This window comes from Anopheles funestus, chromosome 2RL (assembly GCF_943734845.2).
Source record: "Anopheles funestus chromosome 2RL, idAnoFuneDA-416_04, whole genome shotgun sequence".
NCBI lineage: Eukaryota > Metazoa > Arthropoda > Insecta > Diptera > Culicidae > Anopheles > Anopheles funestus.
The window spans coordinates 17,732,645-17,757,011 of NC_064598.1; the positions used below are offsets into that span (position 1 = coordinate 17,732,645).

Here is a 24,367-nt window from a genome sequence, read left to right on the forward strand (position 1 = left end):
ACCAGCTGATACTACTTACAAAACACAGTCCTTTCGTACTGTACTGTTTTTGAGAATGTTGACACGCTTCGAAGTGCCGCCAACGGTTGAATGACACGATTTCTGTGATCTTTCTCGCTGTGGTAGAATTAGTTCAAACGTGATGCTCTCTTGTTCTCTCGCCCGAACGGAAGTTTTATCTCCCGCTCTCTGCTCTCTCTCTCGTTCGCTCGGCATGCCTGCTTTAACGGTTTAGTCGTGGTGGCCCTATTGTTTTTTCGCAGCGCATTGCATCGCATTCATTCGTCCCAAACGGGTCGCAACAATTGCTGATAAAACGGATTACGAGCGTGCTTAGTTGTGTTGTATCCCGTGCTGGTGTGTGGTACGATCATCATCTGAGAATTGACATCTTCCCGAAAATCAACAAGCAGAACCCATCCCAGCCCACAGCAAAGGTTTGTGCGTGTGTGTTGTGTGTCTGTGTACGTGTGCGTTTCCTCAACATTTCCCATGTGCTTCGGGTGTATGTTGGGTGATTGAAAAGAGCAAGCGGTCTGGTTGCGTGGAAACGTCCCGTCGTTGCGTCGTCGTTGTGCAAAATCAATTTGTCCGTATCCTTTCAACTGCTGTGCTGTGTTGTATTGTGTGGTGTTTTTGAATGCTGTGAACAGTTCTATGTGAAAACGCACCAGTGTGTGTGGAGTGGAGTTTAAAAAGGATCGCTTTGCTTTGAAGAGAAACAGTGACGCGCGGCCTGTGTGTGAAACGGGAGTTTTGGTTGTGAATTTTGCAACCTAATTTTCCATTCCATAGGTGAGCAGAAAGAAATTTTAATTCACGGGTGAAAGAAGAAAGTAGCTTCCACGCTAGACAGGTTTGCCCGGCGGGGGTGTACTGTTGCGATAAAGACGTTTCGAAACGGAACAACAACAGCAAGAAAAGCCATCATCATCATCGGAAACGTCATCAATAGTTAAGTCGTCATGTAGCCCGGGTGTGGACATGGCAAGCTACGGGAAGGCCTAAATCCTCTCCAAACGGTAGGCAGGCAGTTATGCAGTTCGATCAAACGTTTTTATACTCGATCGACCATCCAATTATTTTGTTCCTAGGGAATACGCGTTTCTTACGCCGAATCGAACCGATGTGTGGTGTGAAGGTTTGGATAAAAATAAACCCCAAGGAACGGTGTTCCGATCGATCTCAAGGCTGCGTGGTGTACCACCTTTTGCATAACCTCAAAGTTGAAAAACTTTTTCCACTGCCGAAAACAAAATACCTAAACCGGAAAATGTGACGAATAGAACGAGCACATTTCTAAGCAGGCTGTGTCTCTAAAAAAGATTGCGTGTTTATAAACGAAAAAAACGTGTTTGTGTGTGCGTAATAGATTGGTGGTTTAGTGTATGTGGGTTTTTAACATTTCTTTTATTCTTCGTTCTCTATTGCACAGTGTATCTGGTGTACGTAGAAGAATAGTCGTTAGAAACCGAGAAAAAGTGAGAAAGATTCAGAAAGAAGCATTTTAAAAATCGATTAAAGAACTTGTCATTTATTGTCAACACATTTATTTGTGCTCATTCGTTGCATAAAGAAAAGTGCGTGGATTTTTATGTGCCATGGTCCCATTTTACTAAAGCGAAGAAAACTCCCAGCAATCCCGGTAAAACCGATACTGCGGACCATCGTTACCGGTTTGTAGGTCGGTCTGTGGATGGACAATCTCTTCTGTCTCGTTTGGTTCGCTCGCGCCCACTTACACAGCCGTCGAGCTGTAGAAAGTAACCGCAACATGTTCAAACCCCTGCACACGTGTACCTCTGTATGTAGTGGCGCGTGTGTGCGCGCTCGCATGCCAGCAACACATTTCACAGCCTCTAACATAGGCCGCATATTCTTGCAACGTGTTGTGGCCTCATTTGATGTATACCTTTATTTTTTTTTCTTTTTCGCTTTCTTCCCTTGCATCTCTGCAATCTTGCAAAACACATACCCGGCAGGTTGGGGGCACACTTTCACATAAACACACACATACATGCCGACGAGACATACGTACCACGGTATTGCCGGTAGTTCGTAGTCCGCGCGCGCGAATTTTAGGGTTCGGCAGGATATCGTACGATGCCGTGTGATGTTACGGCGCAGGACCGGGCCGCGCGGAAACAAAAACATCGCACCACATGCTGCGTACGTAAGCGACGTGTCCCTCTGACGGGTTTGCGAACGTGTGTGTGTGTTTTGAAGTGAAGTGTCTAGGATGAGGGAAGCAGGAAGAGTACATTGGCGAAGAAAAGTATGTTGCTACAGAGCCTACTTGTGTTGGTGTGTTATGCTGCCGAACAACAACAAGACACCCTACTCGATCAGTGTGAAAGGGGGTGCTATTTGGCAATGCAATTTTGACAGTTTTGTGTTGCGTGCCGTTGTTTTTTTTTGTGTGGGAGACACAAGAGATGTGAGTGGAGTTTTTTTTAACCGAAATCCTGTGCTGTAATCGTCCTCTTTGATAGGGAGTACTATTTTTTCTGTCAGTATTGGTTGCGAAACTGCGAAAACATACATTTTTATCCTCTTACTATTACACGGGAAAATGAAGCGGGGAACTTGGACACCGGTATAGGGAAGGTTTTCCCCCCGGGTAACACAACTGGACTGGTAAGGAGGTCAACACGGCCAGGAAAGCATTGGTTAGTTTGCGACCTCATTTTCTTCCACAATTTCTACACTGAGCTTCTCCTGTTTCTACTTGTAGGCACATCACAGTGAGACAACGATTTTCCAATCATGCACCATTCGATGTCATTTATGTCATGAAACTCGTTTAAAGCACTCGCCACAATGATCGCCAGTCGTGCCTTATCGGTTTAGTTGGAACGCGGATTCACAACAGCACCGTCACCGATCAACCAGAGGATGGGTGTTTTTCTTTTGTAGGCCGAAATGGGCTAGCTAGTTGCGAAATATGCCGCATTTCCGTTGTGTTGGCACAGGAGTAGGCGAACCAGCGGTCGTACTTGCTGGCTCTGGAAAATCGCCATCGAGAAAACAGGATGCTTACAAATATTTAATACAATGTCCATCATCATTAATTGATTGATAGAGAGCGATAGTTAAATGGTAATTGTTATACTTGCATTACTTCACCCAATACACACCGCTTCGTGTAGGGAAGGATGAGTTGTTTGTCCTTGAAGTTGGTTCTTAACGTTACCGCCCCTGGAATACCACGATTTAAAGGTAGCTTTTGCACCGTTTCGTTTGATACGTTTCGTGACATAAAAATATCGATTGAAACCCTTCAAGCTTGTGAGAAGCTACTTGAGCCAGTGATGACTTTGTTGGCATTGAATAAATGCTCCAAGTAGATTTATTTGCCTCGTTTGTCTCTTAACTTGTGCGATTCGCAACTATTTTTTTTGATAACTTAAAGTGTACACAATTAAATAAAAATATTATTTTCAACAACAACATTATGAGTAGAGGTAGAATCCTCCATATAATTGTTAACAGGTGCGGTTTTATCATATTTTTCACATGAGTTGTACGCGTGCATGTTAAAATTACCGAAACTTGAAATGAATAACCTCTAATTGATCCTACCACAATCCTGCACATTTGTTTCTTCCCATGAATGTTCCTTTTTTGTGAATGTGGGAACTGGGCCATGCTCCTGACAAGTCTCATAATTTACTTTTGTTCGAATATTCATAACTGAACATTTTTAAATACAGTTCAAAGGAGTGGAAGAAGTACAACTCAAGGAAACTTTAGTTTATTTTGTTTTAATTAGGAAGAACTTATGATTATGTTATTTTTTATTCATTTTTTGTTTTTCAAGTGCGTCCCAAATCGACCAGCAAATACAGCGGAATAGTCTGGAATTTTACGCAAGCTTTTTATCGTCTGTTTATTGCGCGTTTCAGCGCATTGCCTTCCTTCGATCGCGTTCGCTTTTAGCGTTTTTAGCTATATGGGTGTCTTGTGCGTCAGCCCTCCCCAAACCACCCCTCTTTTGTGGAATGTTCCACAGACCTTTTTTGGGGACGGTTTGTCGAAGGGAACATCCGATGGAGCGTCATTTTCGCTAATTTAATGTTTACCTTTTAGCATCGAACCGACGATCCATTCGCAGTCAGGTAGCTAAGAGAGGGATGTTATTCATTCGATCGATTTTGCAAACTGCTGCTGCTGTTTGTGTGCGTGCAACCCGAACGGAACGGATTGTTTATTAATTACTATTTTCATAATCTACTACTGTGTAGAGGATGGATTCCCCATCTGGTTTAATTTAAATGCATTTTTTTCTTATTGTTGTTAACGATTCGTGTGTATTTGTATTTTAATTCAAGGCCATTTTGAGGCCTTCATGCAGCGTAGGGTGTGCAATACCATCATGTTCCTTTTTGGTTTGTTCCAGCCCTACCTTTTGCAGGATCGCAAATACGATCGAATCGGTTGAAGAAGAACCGTGTTAAACCAGTTTTTCACTTTCCGGCTTTTGTTATCGCTGCGTTGCTGTTCGTACCATCTTGCCATGCCATTTTTCCAAACCCGGCCCTGACACAACTCAAAGGGCTGTGGGAGAGGTTATGGTATGGTATGCAATCGTCGTGTACCGCATACGTCGTGGTGCAGTTCGTGGCCGTGAAGGACATAATTTATTATTTGTTTCGCCTTAGTTTGCGTTCCTGTTCGTGTGTGTTCCTTGTATGCGTTTACAACTGGCCGTAATATGGGACCGATGGAGCGGTGGGAATGATTATGCGCTTTTTTTGCTTACAATTCTTTAATGGATTCATCTAGAATGAAAACACAAACCATCATCCATTGCATTTTTTTATATTTTATTCGCCTTAAAAAGAGACTTCTATGTAAATGGTTGGGTCCCGTCTGCTTCGGACGTGGCTAACATTTCTTCATCGTTGGTGATACAGATGGGAGTGTATCATTGGATAATGTGTGGTTGAAGTTTCTTTTAAGCCATGCAACATACAGCTGATCATACGAGCAATTTTCTTTCCCACTCGACCGTAAACGAGGACTTTCTCTTTGTAAATCATCCACCGAAAAGAGTGTCGTTTGGTTCGAGTTTTATTTCCTTTCGATTCCATTTTGATACAGTGTGTAATTGTCGTTCCAGTACTTAACAGAAGTAAAAGTAAGTTAAACAATTTTAAAGAAGTGATCACTTGCGTAAGAGGTTGTTTTTACCACTTAATATTGTTCGTTTAAATCGAATGTTACAAATAGCATGTTCAGGAACATCGTATGAGAGAGGTGCTAATTGATCTCACCTTTTGCCTGAATATCGACCCGACCGCAACACAAACACAGACAAATTCATTAGCTGAACATTATTTATCATACGTTTGTTAGTTTGCAAATGAAGAAACCTGTTCTGTGCACTTTTTGCTGCCCCATTGCATGTTTGCATTTGTTCTAATTTCAGCCCTTACCAAACTGCGTTATCCAACAACGGAGATGTATGTTGTCATTAGCTTAGCTAGATTTAGCCATACCGAGAAGACATGCTTACACACCACGTGTCTGCCCTTCCACGGCGCTAAGCACTGGTTTTCTGTGCACATCACGGTGGGACACATTTTGCTCCGATGTGGTGCAGTAAACGGAGGTGACTTTTCTATTTGAAGCGGCTTAATGTTACCATTTTCGCTAACGTTTCCATTGGAGCTACTACTGAAAAGGAAACCATCATAATCTTGTTTGGTCAAAGCAAAATGACATGTTAATTTGTGTGTGTGTGTGCGTATGTTTTCCTTTTTCGCACCATTCCTTGTGGCCTTTGACCGGTCAGCCTTGATGTGGTGGTGGTTTTTACTGTGCGTAAGTTTGCGAAACGATGGGAAACTGTTTGCTTATGTTAATACGTTTGCCTCGAAAATGTTATCCTGTTTTAATGGCATTGTTTGTTTGAAAACATTTATATGTTAGACAAGCTTAGAGAGTGCTTCATTGTGTTGCCTTTAAAGCACTTTAATGGGCTGTTCTTACAATAATGATACTTAAAACATCATTCTTATGGTTCAAGGTTATTCTAGTGCTTTATTTTGTACGATCTACACTATATGATCAAGTATCGCAATTAACATTTTAATCCTTGTAAATGTGTTATATTTTTGTAGATATTTGTGCTGCACAACGATTCAAAATGCGGAAGGAAATTAAGGAGGAATCAGTTCTATCGAAACCATCAAACAAGACCCACCCATAGACACACGCATGCTACACTCGCGTGGATTTCGTCGATGAAAATACTACATTTTGTTCTAAAATTAAAATAACGCAATGCAACGAATGGAACACGGTCTCGCCGCAAAACTTTATTTCTGGGGACAAAATCGGCCATCGAAGAGGTTAGAATAATCGCATTAGAAAGATGCATCGGCGAAGTGACAGTCGAAACGGAGAGAGCGTAATTATTGTTCCACTGTGGCATGTGGTTTATTTTGGACTTATGTGACCACCACCACACGGTCGTTGGCCATGTGCTACTGCACTTAAGTGCGTTCGTGTAGGCAAAAAAAGCCGGTCGGTATTTCTTCACTGCTTCTCGTTGCCTGAACCAATACAACCAACCAGATTGTCATTGCATAATGCAGCTGTAGTAGGAGAGCGGACGAATGGAAGGCAGGAAAGTTGGTGCTGTTAGTAGCATGTGTGCACGCACAGCAAGGAGATATTTAGTAAGGGAAAGTGTCAGATTTAAAGCTGACTTTTAGTAGTGGAAAGTAGGATTCGCAATAGTTAGGCCTAATCTAAAGTACACATATAAATAGTTTGTACTGTTTTGCAAAAATGTTCAGCCAAGCACTGTAGTTGAACATACAATGCGACAAACATATAACTGACGACGGACGGATAAGGCCGGCCGTTCGTCCGGTCAATCCTTCAGGCAGAGGTTGATCGTGGTCGTACGATGAGTCCAAAGATCGGTTGGCACGTACGCAAACGCATACGCGGCATGCACTGCACACCTAACATAGAAATGGCCCAACAACACCGCACTGTCCATTCCTCTTTCGGCCTCAGTGCGCGTCTCGTCTCCATCTTGAGACTCTTATCGTGTGGCAGTGCGAGAGATTTTTCTGCTTCAACCATCCATCCAACCGTGTGTTCCGCACGGTGGGTGCAAAGTCGACGGTTAATGCTGATGTAACTGCTACGACCGATCTCTCGGTACCGTGTGCGGACCGAGACGAATGACCTCGCGACAAGTAAATGGTGTTGATCCTCGCTGGTCGTCTGATACTGCCCGTGTTGTGCGGACTCATTAGTGCAGTCGCGCGGTGATCGTGTTTTAGTACGATCGCGTAATGTGCTGCTGCTTTTGCAGTGCTGTTTTAGTGAGACGAAGATGATGATGCGCGAGAAGGAAAAGTGAAAGTGTGGAGAAAAACTTTTTTGATGAAAAGTGTTTTCCAATTTTCATAGCAGCAACCGGAAGGAGCAGGTGATTGTTAATATCAAAATGCGGCCACTTTACTCGGTTTGATCATGTGCAGGAAGTCGACGAGATACATAGTACCTGATACAGTTAGTTTACAGCACAAACCATTAAAAAAAATAAGAAAGAAAGGCCCTCTAAGTAGCGACAGTAAATTTGTTTCAATGTTGCTAATGTTTTCTTACAAACAATCAACTGACTCAATAACATTCAAGTGGAATCCTTGGAGTCTACCTTGTAACTGCTACTACAAGATGTGGGTTTTATGAGTGGTAAACTGTTTTAAAAAATTCCAGCAATCCATAAAGCCTTAATTTGTTTTGGTCTTCTATTCATTAGCTAAGTGTCTTTTTGAAGATGTCTTGTCAGTGGCACTTTTCTCCTTTAGAAAAGACTTTTTCCGCCCAACGATGAACCAGAGCTAATGGAAACATAACCACTTTTTAGCGCTTGACGTTTACTGTAGCATTTTATAATTACCAGCTAGCGGTAAGGTTGGACAGTTTTTTAGATTTCACTATAATGAAATGAGGCTTTGGAGAATCATCTGTATGGTGTAATAGTAATATTTTTGAACAATTTAAAAACGTTTGCAGTATTTTAGTTAAACAAAAGACGAGTTAAGTTTATAATGTATCCGGTTAAAACAGAAATGTATTTTATGATCAAAAATTATTTGTAATTTACGTGTATTTGTAAGATTGAATATAGTTACACATTAGTCTCGTAATGAGTCACACATAAAAATTTCATACCGATAACTTGTAGTCCCAGGTCACGATCATACCACAGTCTCCGAATCGTTATGCTATTCCATAATGGTGAATGAACTTTTGTCAAAACAAAATTTGGAATTTACCTTCTTCTCTGACCACATCGGTTGTGTTGTTTTGACCGGTATCCGTATGTTTTACTATCGATTATGATGATGCGGCTCCTAACCGCAAATTTGTTTTCCATGCATTCGCGTTCGCGAGCATTCGAAGCTTGCAAAAACTCCTCCGTAATTCCTTGTTGTAGTCGTCTCCCACTGTGAGCTCACGGGGAGGAATCTTACCAGCGTTATTTGAGCCCACCAAAAGAAGCGTTAGAGAGATTTATGTAGGAAATGAATTCCGGTTTGTTGCATCATTGGTGCGATACATAAAAAACAACACCTCGCGGGTTGTTCCACTTGCTAACAGGAGCTTTTTTTTGTTGATGTTTATGTTTTATTTACTCGTGATTTCGAAATCATTTAACACACACGCAGGACAACATGTGAACGCTTTGCCATGTCATCTCACCAGCGGATGATGGGTTTGCGTGTGCTAAAAACCTTCAATTGGACAAAGACGGCAAACAAATTGAAGTGACGCGATGACGGAAAACACACACACGGTCAAAGTCTAATCGTCGCCGGTCAGCTGACAAAGTGACAGCCGATCCGACCATCATCCTGGTTGGTAGTACTTGACCGGCCGACACCAATCGACAGGCAAGACCAATTGAAAGCTGCTTAATCGCATCAAGCACAAACGGTATTGACAAAAAAGATGCGCGATCACCAAGCATCGCCCGGTTCGGGTTTCAAGTTCAAGTTCATCCAGGCGCCGTGCTCGTGATCATCGAAATTGCTGCCCTCCACCGATTGATGGTTGCGCGTGATGAATGCTTTGTCAACTCGTTTAGTACGTGCGTGAACTTCTCGGGACCTTGCTTTATTCTCTATCGCCGTCGAATAATTGAAACCCGACCGCGGGTTCAAGCGGTTTGAAACCGGAACATTCTGGTCAAAGAAAGCGGTCGAGATGGGATCGGTTATTTGATTATTGCAATTACTGTTATTGGATGTTTTAGTTGGATTAAAATTGATGTTTCTTTTTGTTTTTAGATTTAGAAAATGAAATTCATTTAAAACAGAAATCACCCAAATGCACTTCCTGCAGTACTTGAACGCGAAATTAAACCAAAGTCCTTCGATGGAGGTTCCGAGTTGCAACCCCTTCTAACATTAAACGATCGTGCTATAATTACACATTACCGATAAGGTGCTGTAATTGCGAATCGATCTAGTGTTACCCTGCTGTTGTAGGGCCAGCAGGAAGTTAGCTTGACGTTGTTTGGTAAACACAGTCGTAAGGAGATCGGGAACAGGAACAAGGAAGATAAGCGATCGAAAGTGACCTAGGACGATTAGATCATCAGCACTGGCTGGGTCGGTGTGCATTTGCAGCGCTAATCTTGTTTGCCTTCTGTTTACGTTATCGCCTCGTACGAATGCCTTTAGCCCTTGCCCTATGGCGTCGTCCGGTTTAATTGGTGTTCTAATCATAGCCATGTTGAGCTTTGAACGTCGATTTGTTCGAACTGTCGATTGCATCGCATGAAATTAGATCGGGCGCCAGCAGTGTGTCATTTTCCTCCCCATCGAATCGTTACAATCAAAGTTCAGATTAGGGTTTATTACGAAGAAATCGTTCATTAACATCGATCGATTAATCGATCGATGGTGGGTCGTACATGAACCTTTGCTGGGTGAGCTGTTTTATATTTTGGTTTTTGAAGGGTAATGGTGGGATGATGGTCCATCAGATCATAATAGTGTGTCGTGTGATAAGAATTTTAGGATATAGCGTAACATTTTGTGATAATTAATTTATTAAAATAAAAAAAAAACTGCATTAAATCGTTTGAAATAAATTACCCTTATTTATTGCATGCACGTTCATGGGAATAATTAAGAATACCTTCAGATTTGCTATCAAATTCCCACACATATACAAATGCTGATAGACGTTCCCTTGTGATAGTAACTATAATATTTGCCTGATTAGAGTTATATTTTACTATAATTCTCTGTATTCTTGTGTAATTGTATAATTACTGTATCATCATGTCGTGGTTGTGGATGAAACCATTCTTTATTAAACTAGCACAAAAGATAGAAAACCTTGTTCAATAATTTACTCATCACGACGAGTACATCATACGCATTTTTTTTTATTTGGATTAGTATTTTCCCTTCCACAAAACACAATCAACACGTCTTTCTTCGAGTCACGCCACCACGAACCCACAAACGTTCATCATATTGAATTAATTCTCCAGTTCAGTTTCCACCAGAGTGTTTGATAGCTAACCTGCGTAACTTAGTCATTAATTATGAACCATCCTCGTGCGCTTTTTTTGTTGTGGTGGTTGTAACATTAGTAGCATTACATTTTTGATGAAAAAAGAATTAACTTATCCTCCAAAAGAATGACCTGGTGTGGTGTGGTGTGACTTTCATACGTACGATTGCGAATTTGGTGAAGCACAACAGGCGCATAACAGGCGTAAGGCACATGTTGAAACATATATCTTGCAATTTCTTTGTTGCGGTGTATTAAATCGCACAGTAAGCAATAACCCTTCGACAAAGAATGATTCAGAAAACAAAATGATTCATTGAAGACAAGTGTCTTCAACTGTGCTCGTGGGTAAACGGCTTTGTGGGTGGCACAAAGTGTGGGATATCGACACAAAGATTAGTTTTTATCGTATCTAATAACTTTGGAATTCCCCTTTGGATGAGATTTGTCAGTATGTTGTGATGCCTAAACATCACCAGAGTGCATTGGATGATTAATAATATATCTTTAGTTTTTATTTTGTAGAACAAATATACCTCGATTGGAGAATGAATGCAGGCTAGGTAAGATCGCTCCTCGTGACAGTGGAAGCACGTGTATCGCAAACAGTGCTATGCACATCACTCTGGGAATGACGACGACCAATTAGCGCATTACAATAGGTCGCATCGAAAAGTGGATGAGCAGCGTAGCATTGCTTTATTATTTGTCTGCTCACAAATCGTTATTACGTTCAAAATGTTCTTTTTTAGATGCATTAGAATGCCCTGGTTCTCACGCAAAGTGTTTCGTAATGTGAGCAACATGATACAAACCAGTAAGACACATCGGAACTGATCGACGATGTATGATCTCGGCCATGAGCGTCTCCGGTCACGCATAGACGCTTTACGCGGCGCGTTGTTTAATGTATGTGTGGTTCGCGTTTTATTCATGCCTCGTCCGTCTCGTGTGAGCCCCCCGATCATGGAGCCGTCCAGTCCAGGTTGCACTTTGTACCTGTACCACGTGATGCTTCTGTCCGGTTGCCTAGCACCCGGTCATTATGATAAATTATCTCAACACGAGCAACCTCCCCACCAACCCTCATCACCCTCATCATACTTACCCCCATCACGAAGTGTACATGGCGTTTCTATTATAGCGCCGTTGGTAATTGCTTCTCCTTTGCGCGCACACCGTGTGCCGGAGAATGGAATAATGCAACAAAAAATCAAGCAGATTTCACCAATCATCGCTTTCAATAACCACCGAATGCGGTGCATCTTCCGGCATATCACTGCAGCTGGGCATTGTTTGCGATCGTATTCTGACCGTTGTTTCTTCTGACGATCGCAACGGGAAAGAACAATTTGTGCTCATTTAGAACAATTGAATTAGTGCAGAGAACACTGGGTTGGGGGTGGAGTGTATCCGTGGGGAATATACGAATCTTCACCATACGATAAGGAATAATGTTGGTGGCAGGAAGGCAAAGTGTTGGAGGTTTATTTTGTCTCAAACCTGCCACATACTAAGCACCAGAAAGGCAAAAGGAATTGGACGAGATTTCAATGATCGTTGGACTTTAGCATGCGAACCTCGATGGAGACACTTTAGCGTTGGAGGTTTGTTCGTAATCATTATCACATGATAAAGATATGAGAGTAGCGCCGTGAAGCAAATTGAAAATTGACCTAGAAAATGAAGTGCATGCACAGTGCTCGGCCGTTTGTAGTGTCTGTATGGTTGATTATTCTTGGTACAACTGTTGCAAGCCCGTGTGCAACGATAACGATCACGATCGCAGATAATTAATTTAGCCACTGATTCATCTGTTATCTCTGCACTAAAGCCCACAATTAAAATAGTAAAGCCCTGATTGCGTCCACAAATAATATGCATCTTCACGTTCAATGTTGTTAACCATGTAAAGGTTCAACTGAGGGTTCATTGGATAGCTGCAATCGGTGCAATTTGCATCGCCTTGCGAAAGAAAGGGTTACTCGCTTGAGAGTGGTGTGCTAGTTCCTATGTCACCGGTTACCAAACGCAGCTTTGAGGTCAGTATTGACATTTTCAACCGGTCGTTAGGGTATACTAGACAGCATCATATCGGCGGAAAGATTTTGTCAAGAACCGGGTGGAGTTATCAGGGTGGTGAGAAGATGTCGGAGGAAGGTGGAACCTTGTTCGGAAACCATGTCAAACAAGCTACGGGGGTAGTAATTTTTCCAAAGTAATTAATAAGAATTGGCACGTGTCGTCTAGCGTCATTCGTTCGTTAGCTAGCTTCGATGCAAGACTGATCACTTGCTGTCGCCATTTGGTAGGTTGGTGTTGCGAATTAAGTATGGTTTTTTTTAGAAGAATTTAAACATTTTCTTTTATCGATTAGCATATCCCTTGCGGTAATCTAGGTGGGCAACAGTTAAGATTTTTTAAAAATATAAGTATAAGTAAGGCAACCACAAATTATTCCAGCGTCTAATGGCAAAAAAATCTACCAAAGTTCATGCGTATGTGAAGATAAAAAAATTGAGTTGATATTCTTTGTGCTTTTACATGTACTGCCTTCAAAGCGTATCATCTTATTGTGCTTAATGTCTTACGTCAATTGTTCCAAAGTCCAAGGGACGATCACTTGTTGCTGGCTCTTCACTTATCGTCATATAGACATACACACGTAGCATAATGCTAACTCATTATTTTTTGTTCTTTTCTTCTTTTGTTACAGGATACACGCGTGAATATTGCAATACTTCTTACCACTAACTCAACAAAACATCGTGTGATCGATCGTGTGAGCTCCTCCACCGTACCATTACATTAGAACGCACCGCAAGTGTACGTTCTCTGCACATTTAGTGTCACGATTGCATTTGGTGTGGGCGCGCGTGTGTTGTGTATGTCCATCTGATCAGCTGAAGACGTCCTCATCGATAGTGCACTGCAGCTGCTCGGTCCCGTGTGCGTGTTTTGTGTGTATGAGGTGACGTCTTAATTTCGGTGTCATCATCGTGGGATCATCTGATCATCTCATTTATTGTCCTCCCCTTTCTTTGTCGGGGATTCACTGCTAAAAAAAACGTAACCAAAACATAGAACTCATCGTGTGTCTGTTTATGTTCGTTGCTTGTATACGTTACGGTGATCATCTAGCGAAAGCTTGCAAAAATCCAGTTGTGCATATTAGCTATAGGGTAATAACGAAACGATAACAACAAGGCGCATGCGGCGTGTTTCGAAGTGTACGCGCACTATTTAAGTTGTATTAATTTATAGTAGGAAAAGACGTATGCGAAGAACGTTCTTAAGTTTATTAGTGAATTTGATCATGATATAAGGAAGATTGCAGAAAAATTGGCATTCTGATAAGTTAAACCAAGCAAACCAGTCACGAAAATTCACGAAAAACATCACATATTGTGTTTGTGTATGTAGTATCGGGGAACGTGTATAAAGTTTAGAGCAAGTTAAAAAAGGAACGTGTACGTTCCGTACGACAAAATGTTCATCGAAGAAGACATTAAGTAAGTACGCGCTCCATCGTCACCGTCGTGGTACATTGTGAGCTTTCACGAGTTGGCTTTAACGTTTGGAAATTTTGTTGCTTTTACTTAAGTTTCTTACGTCTTTTTGTTTTACTACTACTTTCTTGCGTGAAATTAACCTAACCACTAAACTGATGCTTTACTATTAGCCTAAAGTTTTGTTTCCTCGCTCCACTAAAAAGTTAAAAACAAACCAAAAAAAAGAAAGGGAAAACTAATGCCGGTCTCACAACCCTATCATCTGTTCTCTCATTATTCTTTTCGTCTACTTTTAGCAATAACATGCATGCCAAAGTGAGAAAACTGTAAGAACACACAGTTTTCTCATACGTTATTTCTGTTGTATATTATCAATTAATTGCACGTGTTTGTTAGTGTTGTTTTTTTCTTTGTTTTTTATCTTCTTCATTGTAGCACTATTCTTTTAAAGTTGTGTTTTTCGTACTCTCACTTTCACTGCATAGCACACGTGTGCATGTCGCTTGACATCGACCAGTGCACTACATTAAAACGGTCCAGTTTTTCGAAGAATTTTCAAGCGTAAGGTATCTTTTATCTTCTGTAACTGGTTAAGATTTCTTATCACTCTTATCAGTGCCTGCTTGAGTCAGCAACGATCGATGAACTTCAAGAAAGGTTCAAAGGTTCGTAGCTCGATTTCAACGTTTAGTTTTTTTCAAATACCAACCGACCGTGCGCTTACACGCGGTTTGAGGATTAATGGTTGCCCAGAATCGTAGTGTTTACCATTGCGATAGTGTCTGATATCTGTTGGTAATCCTTCTTTTAGCAGCAACTTACTGGAAACAACCAGACGGTGGAAGCATGAGGCTTCGATAGTCAATACCCGATAAGATGCGGACAGGAAATGCACCTTGTGTTGCGTGCGTGTATGTTTTATCGCAACCACACATGCTGCTTTCGTGTTTTATGGTTGCCACTTGGTGTATGGTTCAAAGTACGCCCAGCACTGGTAACAGGGAACGGTAATCACAACAGAAGAAGAAGCAAATTGTGTGTGGCCACTGTGTAGCATAGTGACGAGGGTTGACACTAGAGATGGGAATATCAACACCCTTCGGGGAATAAAATCGAAGTGAGTGAGTTAGAGTTTTAACTCTTTACTTCTCCATGAGTTATTCAATTCATGAGTAATTATACTTCGATAATTATACATGTACTTTTTTAGATAAATACTCTTTGAGGAGGATTGAATTAACTCAATTATGATTTAATTCATTCGTTATTCGCTAGTTGACATGTCCGACGTTCAAACTGGTTGTAACCGGTAAGATGTTAAACTATAAAATATGTTCCACACCCGATGCAAACGATGCAAAACTCCCCTAGATTTGCGAATGACGTATGCACAGTAAGCAATGGGTAGCAATTACGATTAGCCACGATCCGGTTACCGTAATCGCCATTATAAACCAAGAATAGACTAAAAAAAGTGGCATAAGCTTCAATTTTACGATACCTCCAATCTGCAATTGCAATCCCGAAATATCGTGATTTGGTCGGCTCGTAGAAGGTGCCAAGATAAGGACGAAACAGTGATGGTATTTGCTTACATAACGATGCTTCTTTCGGGACTCGTGGCGAAGATTTGCGAAGGAATGAAATCTCATACATCAATAAACTTTTAAGGCACTCTCCACCATTATCGGGAGGATTATTGTTGGGTTTAATCTTATCGGGTTTGAGTTTTTTTTTTGCCTACGAGAGCGTACATCCATGTGTACCGGTGTGAGTTTGGTGCAACCTGTTAATCCAACGTGGAGTATACCATTCTGACGCATATTCCTTCCATCAGGTACACAACCGTTGCAGGACTTGCATCTTCGTGTGCTTAGGGATTAAACAAATAAAACACATACCACAAATTGTTCCTTTTGCTCTCGCTATCCATTTCGATCCGGTCTTGACCATTTATCAATTTATCTTGCTGTGCGTAAACCCGTAACCGATGGCTTTACTCTAGGCAAGGTTAAACGATGCCTGCTCGCTCACTCGTCCGTCTATATATGTGTTATCACTGCAGGAGGGTTGCGACCGGTCTGGTACAAAGGAAAGCCCTATGAGAATGTTGTCGGTGGTGCGCGATAAGATGTGCCTGCGATAAGTAAGTTTCCCCCGTGGCTTGGTGTATCCTCTCGAGAACCAATGTCTCCCGGTTCCCTTCGGTGCCGTTTTCGTGGTCGTTGTTGCCGGCTTTACCTATTCGCTTGCGTTACTACGCCTTGGGTTGTGCGTTTTTCTTGAGCATGTGCTTCTCTGGTACGCCTTTTTATGTTTGTGACCGTACCGGTGCAACGTTCAGTTCGTGCTACTACACGCTACAGTGCGGTGGTTCTTGACAACGATCCGCTTCGGTTTTCCGCTCCAGTCTTCCGGATCGTGCGCGTCTCTGCATTGCTCTAGAGCGGTGCTGTCGGTAGTGTGTGCTGTTGATTTGATCGCTGTGGAAATACCTACGAAAGGATGCCTAAGAAAGAGTAAGAGAGTTGCGTTGATTACGGAAGTTTTACGTGAAGTTATCGATCTGAAACGTGATGCTTCAGGACTAGTTGGAAAATCGATGCGAATGGAAAGGGAGTTGAAGACTGGAAGTAGACATAGTGGGGTAGTTGCGGGGGTTAAAAGAATAAGTACCGATCATGAATGCGAATAGTAAGGAATAGGGAATTCTTCCGGAAAACTTATTCAGGAAAAAAACATTTGTGTAGTAACCTGTCGATAGTTACTACTCTTTATGATGTCCATGCGTTTAGCTTGCATGCTGTATAATCTAATAGACTATAATTTACGAGGTCTTTGGCACTTTTTTGGCTCTGCTTTTTCTATCAAACAAGAAACAATATTATGAATATTAACAATATATGCCCTTAACTAAAGTTTTAACAGTTTGCTAGTTAATTTAACAGGAATTTTAGTGGTAGAAATTGTTTACGGAACTTTAATGATCCTGAAACATGTAGCAAGAAGTTTAAGCCATTTAAGTTTAAGTATAACATGTAAATACTTGCAATAGTTTTCTGTTAGTGAACTTTTAGTATTATCCTTTACTTTATCATTAGTGTATGAAAAGATCGCTTAATGTTAGTATTAATTTGTTTTAATCCTGTATATTAGACAAACGCATGGTAGTTACATCCCCATCTTAATGTATACTAACAATTATAGATCTCAGACAGTAGTACGTCACTCCTGTTGGGTTTTAGTACAATTTAGTACGCATTAGTACACACATTTACTAATATTCCTTTTTTTTCGTTTGTGCACTCTTTCTCTCACTCTCTGTCTCGTTCGCTCTGAACTCTCGAAAACCGATAAACCACAACAGCATGGAAAGCGCCTGGGTGCAGACGGCCATCGGTGCGATCAAGATCATCACGATGGTGTACGATATCATCACGATGCCGATCTACCTGGCCATCCAGCGACCATGGAAGCGTAAGCAGCTTGCCCGAAGAGTAAAGGTAAGTTTAAGGGAGATTTGGTACAATTTATGCCACGGTTTAGTTTCAAAAGGGAGGTGGACATTCCGGTGGGGAAGTGTAATGGAGAAGTAATTCCTACGTTTCGCCACAAAGTGAACTGTCATTGTCGACACGTACGAAGGATTAGCAAGTACTGTACAACTTCTGTAGTACGATTGAGGCAAGAAGCAGTGGCTCTCGCGAAAACGTAATATTTTTTTTTATTTCCACCAACCTATTTAAGCCCCCGGTGTACCACCTCACGGAGATTAAGAAGAACTTTGGTGCCGTAATTTTTTTTTTCGTTTCATTTGCTCTGGGATTGTTTTGACGCAAGCATGTGCTAAGCATGGTTTGTGTTTGGTGCTTATCACAATTAACATTATCTGGATTTCGGTAGCACCGGGTTACTAGTTACATTCTGCTTTGTTGTAGATTTCGATGGGGGAGTTTTTTGTTGTTGTGTGTTGCTATTTTCTGGTGACAGCTTATCATTAATTTGCACTAGAGTGTGGAAAAAAGAACACGAATGTTGAGGAGGATGAGTGTTGAAAAGTTACAGACCATCACAGGGTTGCAAGAAACTAGGAACTAGCGTTGGTTGGCAACGCTGTTTGGTTTGATGTGCAACAGGTGTTGCATGTGCTTTCGAGCGCAAAGAATGGCCATGGCCGTGGTAACCATCAACTGTAGCAAATTACCGCCAGCCGAAGGGTATAGCTTTTTATATATTTACACCAGTTTTTTGTTCTTCCTGTGCAGCTAAAGCTGTGTTCGTAGGGTGGGCAAAATATTACCTTTCTGCATCGGTCAATAATCTTAACCACGTCGAATCGCTGCCCTTACCCTTGGCATGGCTCGATGGTTCTCAGCCGTGAATATTGTAAATAAACAGGCAGCCGTGTGATATCCACTCTATGATGTTTGCATGGGCAAGGTCGATGATTGATCAGAAGATCTGTTTCGCTAGATAAGGAAAGGGTTTATATGCTGGTGGGAAACGACCATTGATTAGGAAGTAGAAGTAGTAAATGCGTAAATTTTATCAGATAAAACAGTTTGGGTGTTGGGTTTGAAAAACTTTTATCTTTGCTAATATTGGTTAAACTACAAGAGCATAAAAATGTATTTTGTTGAAAAAGAATCCTCTTCCCACATTCATTCACTAATCGTGTTCATTTGTTTTGCTTTCACGCAGGCTAAGATCATTCAGCAGGACAGCAGCTCGATTACGTACCGGACGGTCGATTCACCCGGCGAAATGCACGTGAAGATGCTGCAAAACAACATCGACACGCTCGAGCGGATGTTCAACTTCGTCACGAAGGTGCACACCACCAAGCGGTGCATCGGTACGCGCCAGATCCTCGGCGAAGAGGACGAGATGCAACCGAACGGACGGATGTTCAAGAAGTTCCGCATGGGCGACTACGTGTGGCGCAACTTCATCGAAACTGAGCATGCGGCGGCCTGCTTCGGCCGCGGTCTACGCGAACTTGGCCAGCAGCCTAAGCAGAACATCGTCATCTTTGCCGAAACGCGCGCCGAATGGATGATTGCGGCGCACGGTTGCTTCAAGCAGAACATGCCGGTGGTGACGATCTACGCGACGCTCGGTGATGACGGTGTGGCGCACGGTATTAACGAGACGGAGGTAACGACCGTGATTACGTCCCATGAGCTGCTGCCAAAGTTTAAAAGCGTGCTGAACGTAACACCGAACGTGAAGAAGATCATCTTCATGGAAGATCAGCTGCATCCGACCGAGACGACCGGGTTCAAGGAAGGTGTGGAAATTATTCCCTTCAGCAAGGTTATCGAAGTTGGCAACAAGAGCACGATCGGTAAGATTCCTTCCCAAGGGTAGTGGACACCAGGGTAGGATAGTTTTGCTTACGATTTGCACTCTTATATCATCCTTTTACAGCTGGATCCCCACCGTCAGCGGACGATACCGCCATTATCATGTACACATCCGGTTCGACAGGAACGCCCAAGGGTGTGTTGCTATCGCACGCCAACTGTATCGGCACGATGAAGAACTTCTGTGATATCTTCAAGATCTATCCGGATGATGTGTTGATCGGATTCTTACCGTTGGCGCACGTGTTCGAGCTGCTGGCGGAGAGTGTCTGTCTGCTCACTGGCGTACCGATCGGCTACTCGACACCACTCACACTGATCGACTCGAGCAGCAAGGTGATGAAGGGCTGCAAGGGTGATGCGTCGGTGCTACGACCAACCTGCATGACTTCCGTACCGGTAAGTGTTTGTGGAGCGAGCGGCGCTTGGCCAACGATAACTCGGCAACTAATCTGTCCCATTACATGCCACAGCTCATTCTGGATCGAATTTCGAAAGGCATCAACGACAAGGTAAACGCAGAAACGCCGATGAAGAAAGCTTTCTTCAAGTTCGCTTACAATTACAAATCAAAGTGGACGGCTCGAGGCTACCAGACGCCGCTTATGGACAAGTAAGTACCGATAGAATTGTAGAGTTTGTCGTAAGTAATGGCTAACTTTTGTTTGTTCTCGTCGCAAATCTTATTATAGGATTCTCTTCAAGAAGATCGCTAAATTGCTCGGAGGTCGTATTCGCAGTGTACTTTCCGGTGGTGCACCGCTGGCACCGGATACTCACGAACAGATTAAGCTTTGTCTGTGTGTTGACGTGATCCAGGGTTACGGTCTAACAGAAACTACAGCCGGAGCAGCTGTAATGGACAGTGCGTATTCTAATATCAATCATCGCTCTACGCAAACCCCGTACTAATACTCTCTTTGGGTTTGCTTCCTTGCAGAATGGGACATGGAGTATAGTCGTGTTGGTGCGCCCTCGTCAAGTAATGACATCCGGTTGATTAACTGGGAGGAAGGTAATTATCGCGTCACGAACAAACCGTTCCCGCAGGGTGAGATCGTTGTCGGTGGTACAACCGTATCGAAGGGTTACTACAAGCTGCCCGGCAAAACGCAGGAAGACTTCTTCGAGGAGGACGGTCAGCGATGGTTCCGTACCGGTGACGTGGGCGAAGTCCATCCCGATGGTGCGCTTAAGATTATTGGTAAGTGGCTGTGCGATGTTTGTGCTGCGATTACTGGTTACTGATAACGTTTAATCTTCGATTCCCCTACAGATCGTAAGAAGGATTTGGTGAAGCTACAGGCCGGTGAATATGTGTCGTTGGGTAAGGTCGAATCGGAGCTGAAAACGTGCCCGGTTGTGGAAAATATTTGTGTGTACGGTGACTCGACGAAGCAGTTCACTGTTGCGCTGGTTGTGCCGAATCCGAAGCATCTGGAAGAGATTGCCGAACGGTTGGAAATTCGTGGCGTCGAGTTTGAGGACCTGTGCGATAACAAGAAGGTCGAAAAGGCCGTCCTACAGGAGTTGGCCGAACATGGCCGTAAATGTATGTTCGATTGAGGAACCCACCCTTTCTTTCCTATGATACGTACAGTATGAATCTGATTGTTTGTTTTCTTGATTGCAGGCAAACTACATCGTAGTGAAATTCCTGCCGCCGTACATCTGTGCAAGGATATCTGGACGCCCGACATGGGTCTGGTGACGGCCGCTTTCAAGCTGAAGCGCAAAGACATCCAGGAGCGATATCAGGCCGAAATCAACAAGATGTACGCGTCGTAGATGCGTTAGTGCCGGCTAGTGCACTAACAATCCACTATTTCCCAACACATGCAAACAGATGCGGGCCTACAAACCCATACACACATACCAAGAGAAGAAGCGCGCTTTTGTACGTAAGGCTGTAGAAATCATTCACATACAAAACGAGAACGTTAAACAAAGGGAGCTACAATAGGGAAGCACAGAGCGCATGTGTGCGATCGATGATCGTGTGCGCGTGCTTTGTTGTGCATTGGATTCGATCTCTCTCGGTGGCTGGAAAGTGACCATACTCTCGTGCTCCTTTCACTGCAGACAAACAGACATTCATATACATTGGTTCAATTAGCTTGCCGGGATGAATGGCACTAAGGATACAGCTGGCGCTGGCCGTTGAAGCAAAAGAGTCCTCTTAACAAAGTGAGCGAGAAACCAAGAACCATCCACACATACCATTGATGGAAAGGAATTGCATTCGAGAAATGAATAGGGCGCTTGAAAGTTGCCAGAAAGAAAAAGATGGCTAGGCAAGAGAGATACATAGAGAGAAAGAGAGAGAGAGAGAGAGAGAGAGAGAGAGAGAGAGAGAGAGAGAGAGAGAGAGCATGTTGTACGTAAGATGAAGTTTTCATTCATCTGGTTAGTAATACCATTGCTAACATGTGGCTAGTCGTAGTTGGAGAGTTGATTGAATTTATTGTTTGTTTTCGTTATGTTATACATATATATTTCTAACCGTCTTTAATTTTCTTCTGTACTTGGTTAGCAATAGTTTAGTAGTGTTGTATTTTTAATACGGCACCTACCCGTACACCTCTATTTTGTTGGTGTGCGTGGTGTGTGCGTGAGAGAAAAAAACAATCACGCGAAATAAGAACAAATGTGGAAAGATTCGAGTACTCGTTTCAGTGTATGTTCCTTCGTTTTACATTCGCTTTCTTTACACCTGGTTCACATTCGCCCTCCGGGTGTTGAAGATCAATCGAATAGTTGTTCTAAAGAACAGATATGTGTTTTTTTTGCATAATTTGATTAGTTTGGTTAGTTTTAAAAAGAGACCTTCGCGGTGATCTAAATGAACGTGCCACCGGATCGGATGATGGCGGGTGGTCGTAAAGGACACGCGAATCTGGAAAAAAGGATACGATGGATGGCACGGATTCGTTTCACCTCGCTAGATAAGCAAACGATGCGCTGCTACAGCACCGTACATGGGACTGTTTCAAGGGTTGGGGTTTGTATAGGCAGGGTAGATAGAAAGACTTTATTCAAAACAAAACTAAAAAAAAGCGAACATATTCCAAGCGAACGCGATTGGAATCCGTTTCGAACAACCATGTTAGGGTGTGCATTGCCGAGATGCAAATTTACATTGCTCTACTATAGAGCGATAAACGATACACGTAAGCGAATAGTGTTTAATAAAGTAGTAAATTCATGAACGATCAATCGCGCATCTATCACTGATCATCTTTCTGTTTGAAGTACTGTCTGCATTCGTTGTTGCTGTGCATTTTGTTTTATTTTTTCTTATACTCGCGGCCGGTTGTTAGGATGAGCTAAAATTTCTTATTTCCTTCCATTTGTTTTTTGTTCGATTTACTTGAGAATTAATGTATAAAAGTAAATTTGTACCAGTAATAAATTATTATACTAGAGTAATGTAGCTAAAGACAAAACAAAACAGCGCGATATATACATTTAATTAGTCCTAAATACACCATAACTGATCGAAAACATGGCAACACCTTTAATTACGGCAATGAGTAAAACTATGGAGCTTTCGAGCTTCAAACTTCAATTCATGGTTAGTAATGTAGAACAGTTTTAAGGTTCGGTTTTGGGACGTTGGGAAGTTCACAAATCCGTACGTAAATGTATAGCAATGGTTTATTAGGCAGCCAAGCAGCCGACCGTAAATTGCGGACACGAGGGCTCGTTGTTGTTACGGTCGATGCACCGTATGTAGGGACAGAGTAAACAAGGTGCCGAGGCTAGATTCAATCTGCATTCTGTACATACGGAGTAGTTTAATCAGCACTACGAGCTAATCGTTGCGTAGAGATTAGTCAGGTGTGTTGTGCGATGTATAAAGTGCTACTACAATAAGTTAATCGGTTGTTTGGTTAATTTTTTTTGGTTTTAATGTTTTGTTTCTTCGTTTACCATTATGATTTCTACGGATGGTCTCCGTAACAAGTGTCGTATTTTAACGATTGCGCTTGTAACAATATATCTACACACCTATATCTATAGAATCAATTCAGCAAATAAAAAGCAGAAAAGAAAACAAACTTACTAATGGTTATTGGGATGGGTTTAGGGATAGGTAACAACATTATTACAAAGCAAGGGCCATTAGCAGATAATGGTGATCAAAAAAGTAGTGGTGGCAGAGAACAGGCATACTGATGAAACGGAATATTAGATGCAGTGAGCTGAGGAGCGCATGCGATTTTTTCGAGAGTCTGATTAGTTATAGAGGGTCGGGCATATGGAAACCATCTAAATAAATCAACGAGCGGCGGTAAAATGGAGCGGATTTCAAAAGTGCTAGAGAATAGTAAAAAATCTTGCTTCTTCTGCACGACAGCAGCAGGGATCATGAAATGATGAAGGAAACAATAAAGTTCACTAAATATCATCAAACCGTGTTTGTGTTTTATGTTCACACTGTTGTTTATGGACATTGGCGGACAGATTATGAAGAGGAATGTTTTGGAGTAAGTGATCGGTCCTAATAGAGAAGTCCGGAACTTGTTTACTACAAATGGAACTGAGAGACGATCGTACCTGTATTAGAAACGTTTCAAAGTTTGCCGTTACATTTCAGTGTTTCGAGGATTAAAACAGTTTGTGGGGTGCATTAGGTTGGGTAATATGAGTTTATGAATAAAACAAATCCTTACTACAAGCAAAAGATTACAAAAATTTGACCTGAAGTAACAATTCATATGTGTTGAGCCATTTGAATATATCCTAAAAGCGACATCTGTTAGCAAATGCTTTAAACGTCAAACGATTGAAGTTATTGCTTTACCGTAAGATGGCGCTACAAACGCACAATAAGCGGATATGTTTTTGAAATTGGTAAAAAAAAATTAAAAGTGTTATCCTTAATCCTTAAAATCCTTACGAAAAAAGCAAAGCAGAAATCATAAT

At 42.1% G+C, this 24,367-nt stretch overlaps 1 protein-coding gene across 10 annotated transcripts; it reads left to right on the top strand.

The window, feature by feature from the left end:
• Positions 1 to 33: 33 nt before the first annotated feature.
• LOC125766473 (fatty acid CoA ligase Acsl3) lies at positions 34 to 22,654 on the top strand. Of its 10 annotated transcripts, none has more exons than XM_049432475.1 (10): positions 34 to 437; positions 13,277 to 14,072; positions 17,440 to 17,575; positions 18,774 to 19,419; positions 19,503 to 19,837; positions 19,912 to 20,051; positions 20,131 to 20,303; positions 20,379 to 20,642; positions 20,715 to 20,990; positions 21,072 to 22,654. In XM_049432475.1, the coding sequence occupies exons 2-10, from the start codon at positions 14,050 to 14,052 to the stop codon at positions 21,224 to 21,226; spliced, it is 2,148 nt and encodes a 715-aa protein (XP_049288432.1). In that variant the 5' UTR covers positions 34 to 437; positions 13,277 to 14,049; the 3' UTR covers positions 21,227 to 22,654. The 10 variants fall into 10 exon arrangements, with proteins under 10 accessions (XP_049288432.1, XP_049288436.1, XP_049288437.1 ...); XM_049432479.1 differs by having other exon boundaries at positions 13,277 to 13,531; XM_049432480.1 differs by having other exon boundaries at positions 13,277 to 13,509.
• The last annotated feature ends 1,713 nt before the right edge of the window (positions 22,655 to 24,367 follow it).

What these genes read in the sequence shown, in the direction of transcription:
- LOC125766473 (XM_049432475.1), top strand. Translation starts at nt 14,050, where the DNA reads ATGTTCATCGAAGAAGACATTAA. An exon ending in TTCATCGAAGAAGACATTAA is followed by an intron (nt 14,073 to 17,439) that starts GTAAGTACGCGC and finishes AAACCACAACAG; the next exon opens with CATGGAAAGCGCCTGGGTGC. An exon ending in CAGACGCCGCTTATGGACAA is followed by an intron (nt 20,052 to 20,130) that starts GTAAGTACCGAT and finishes ATCTTATTATAG; the next exon opens with GATTCTCTTCAAGAAGATCG.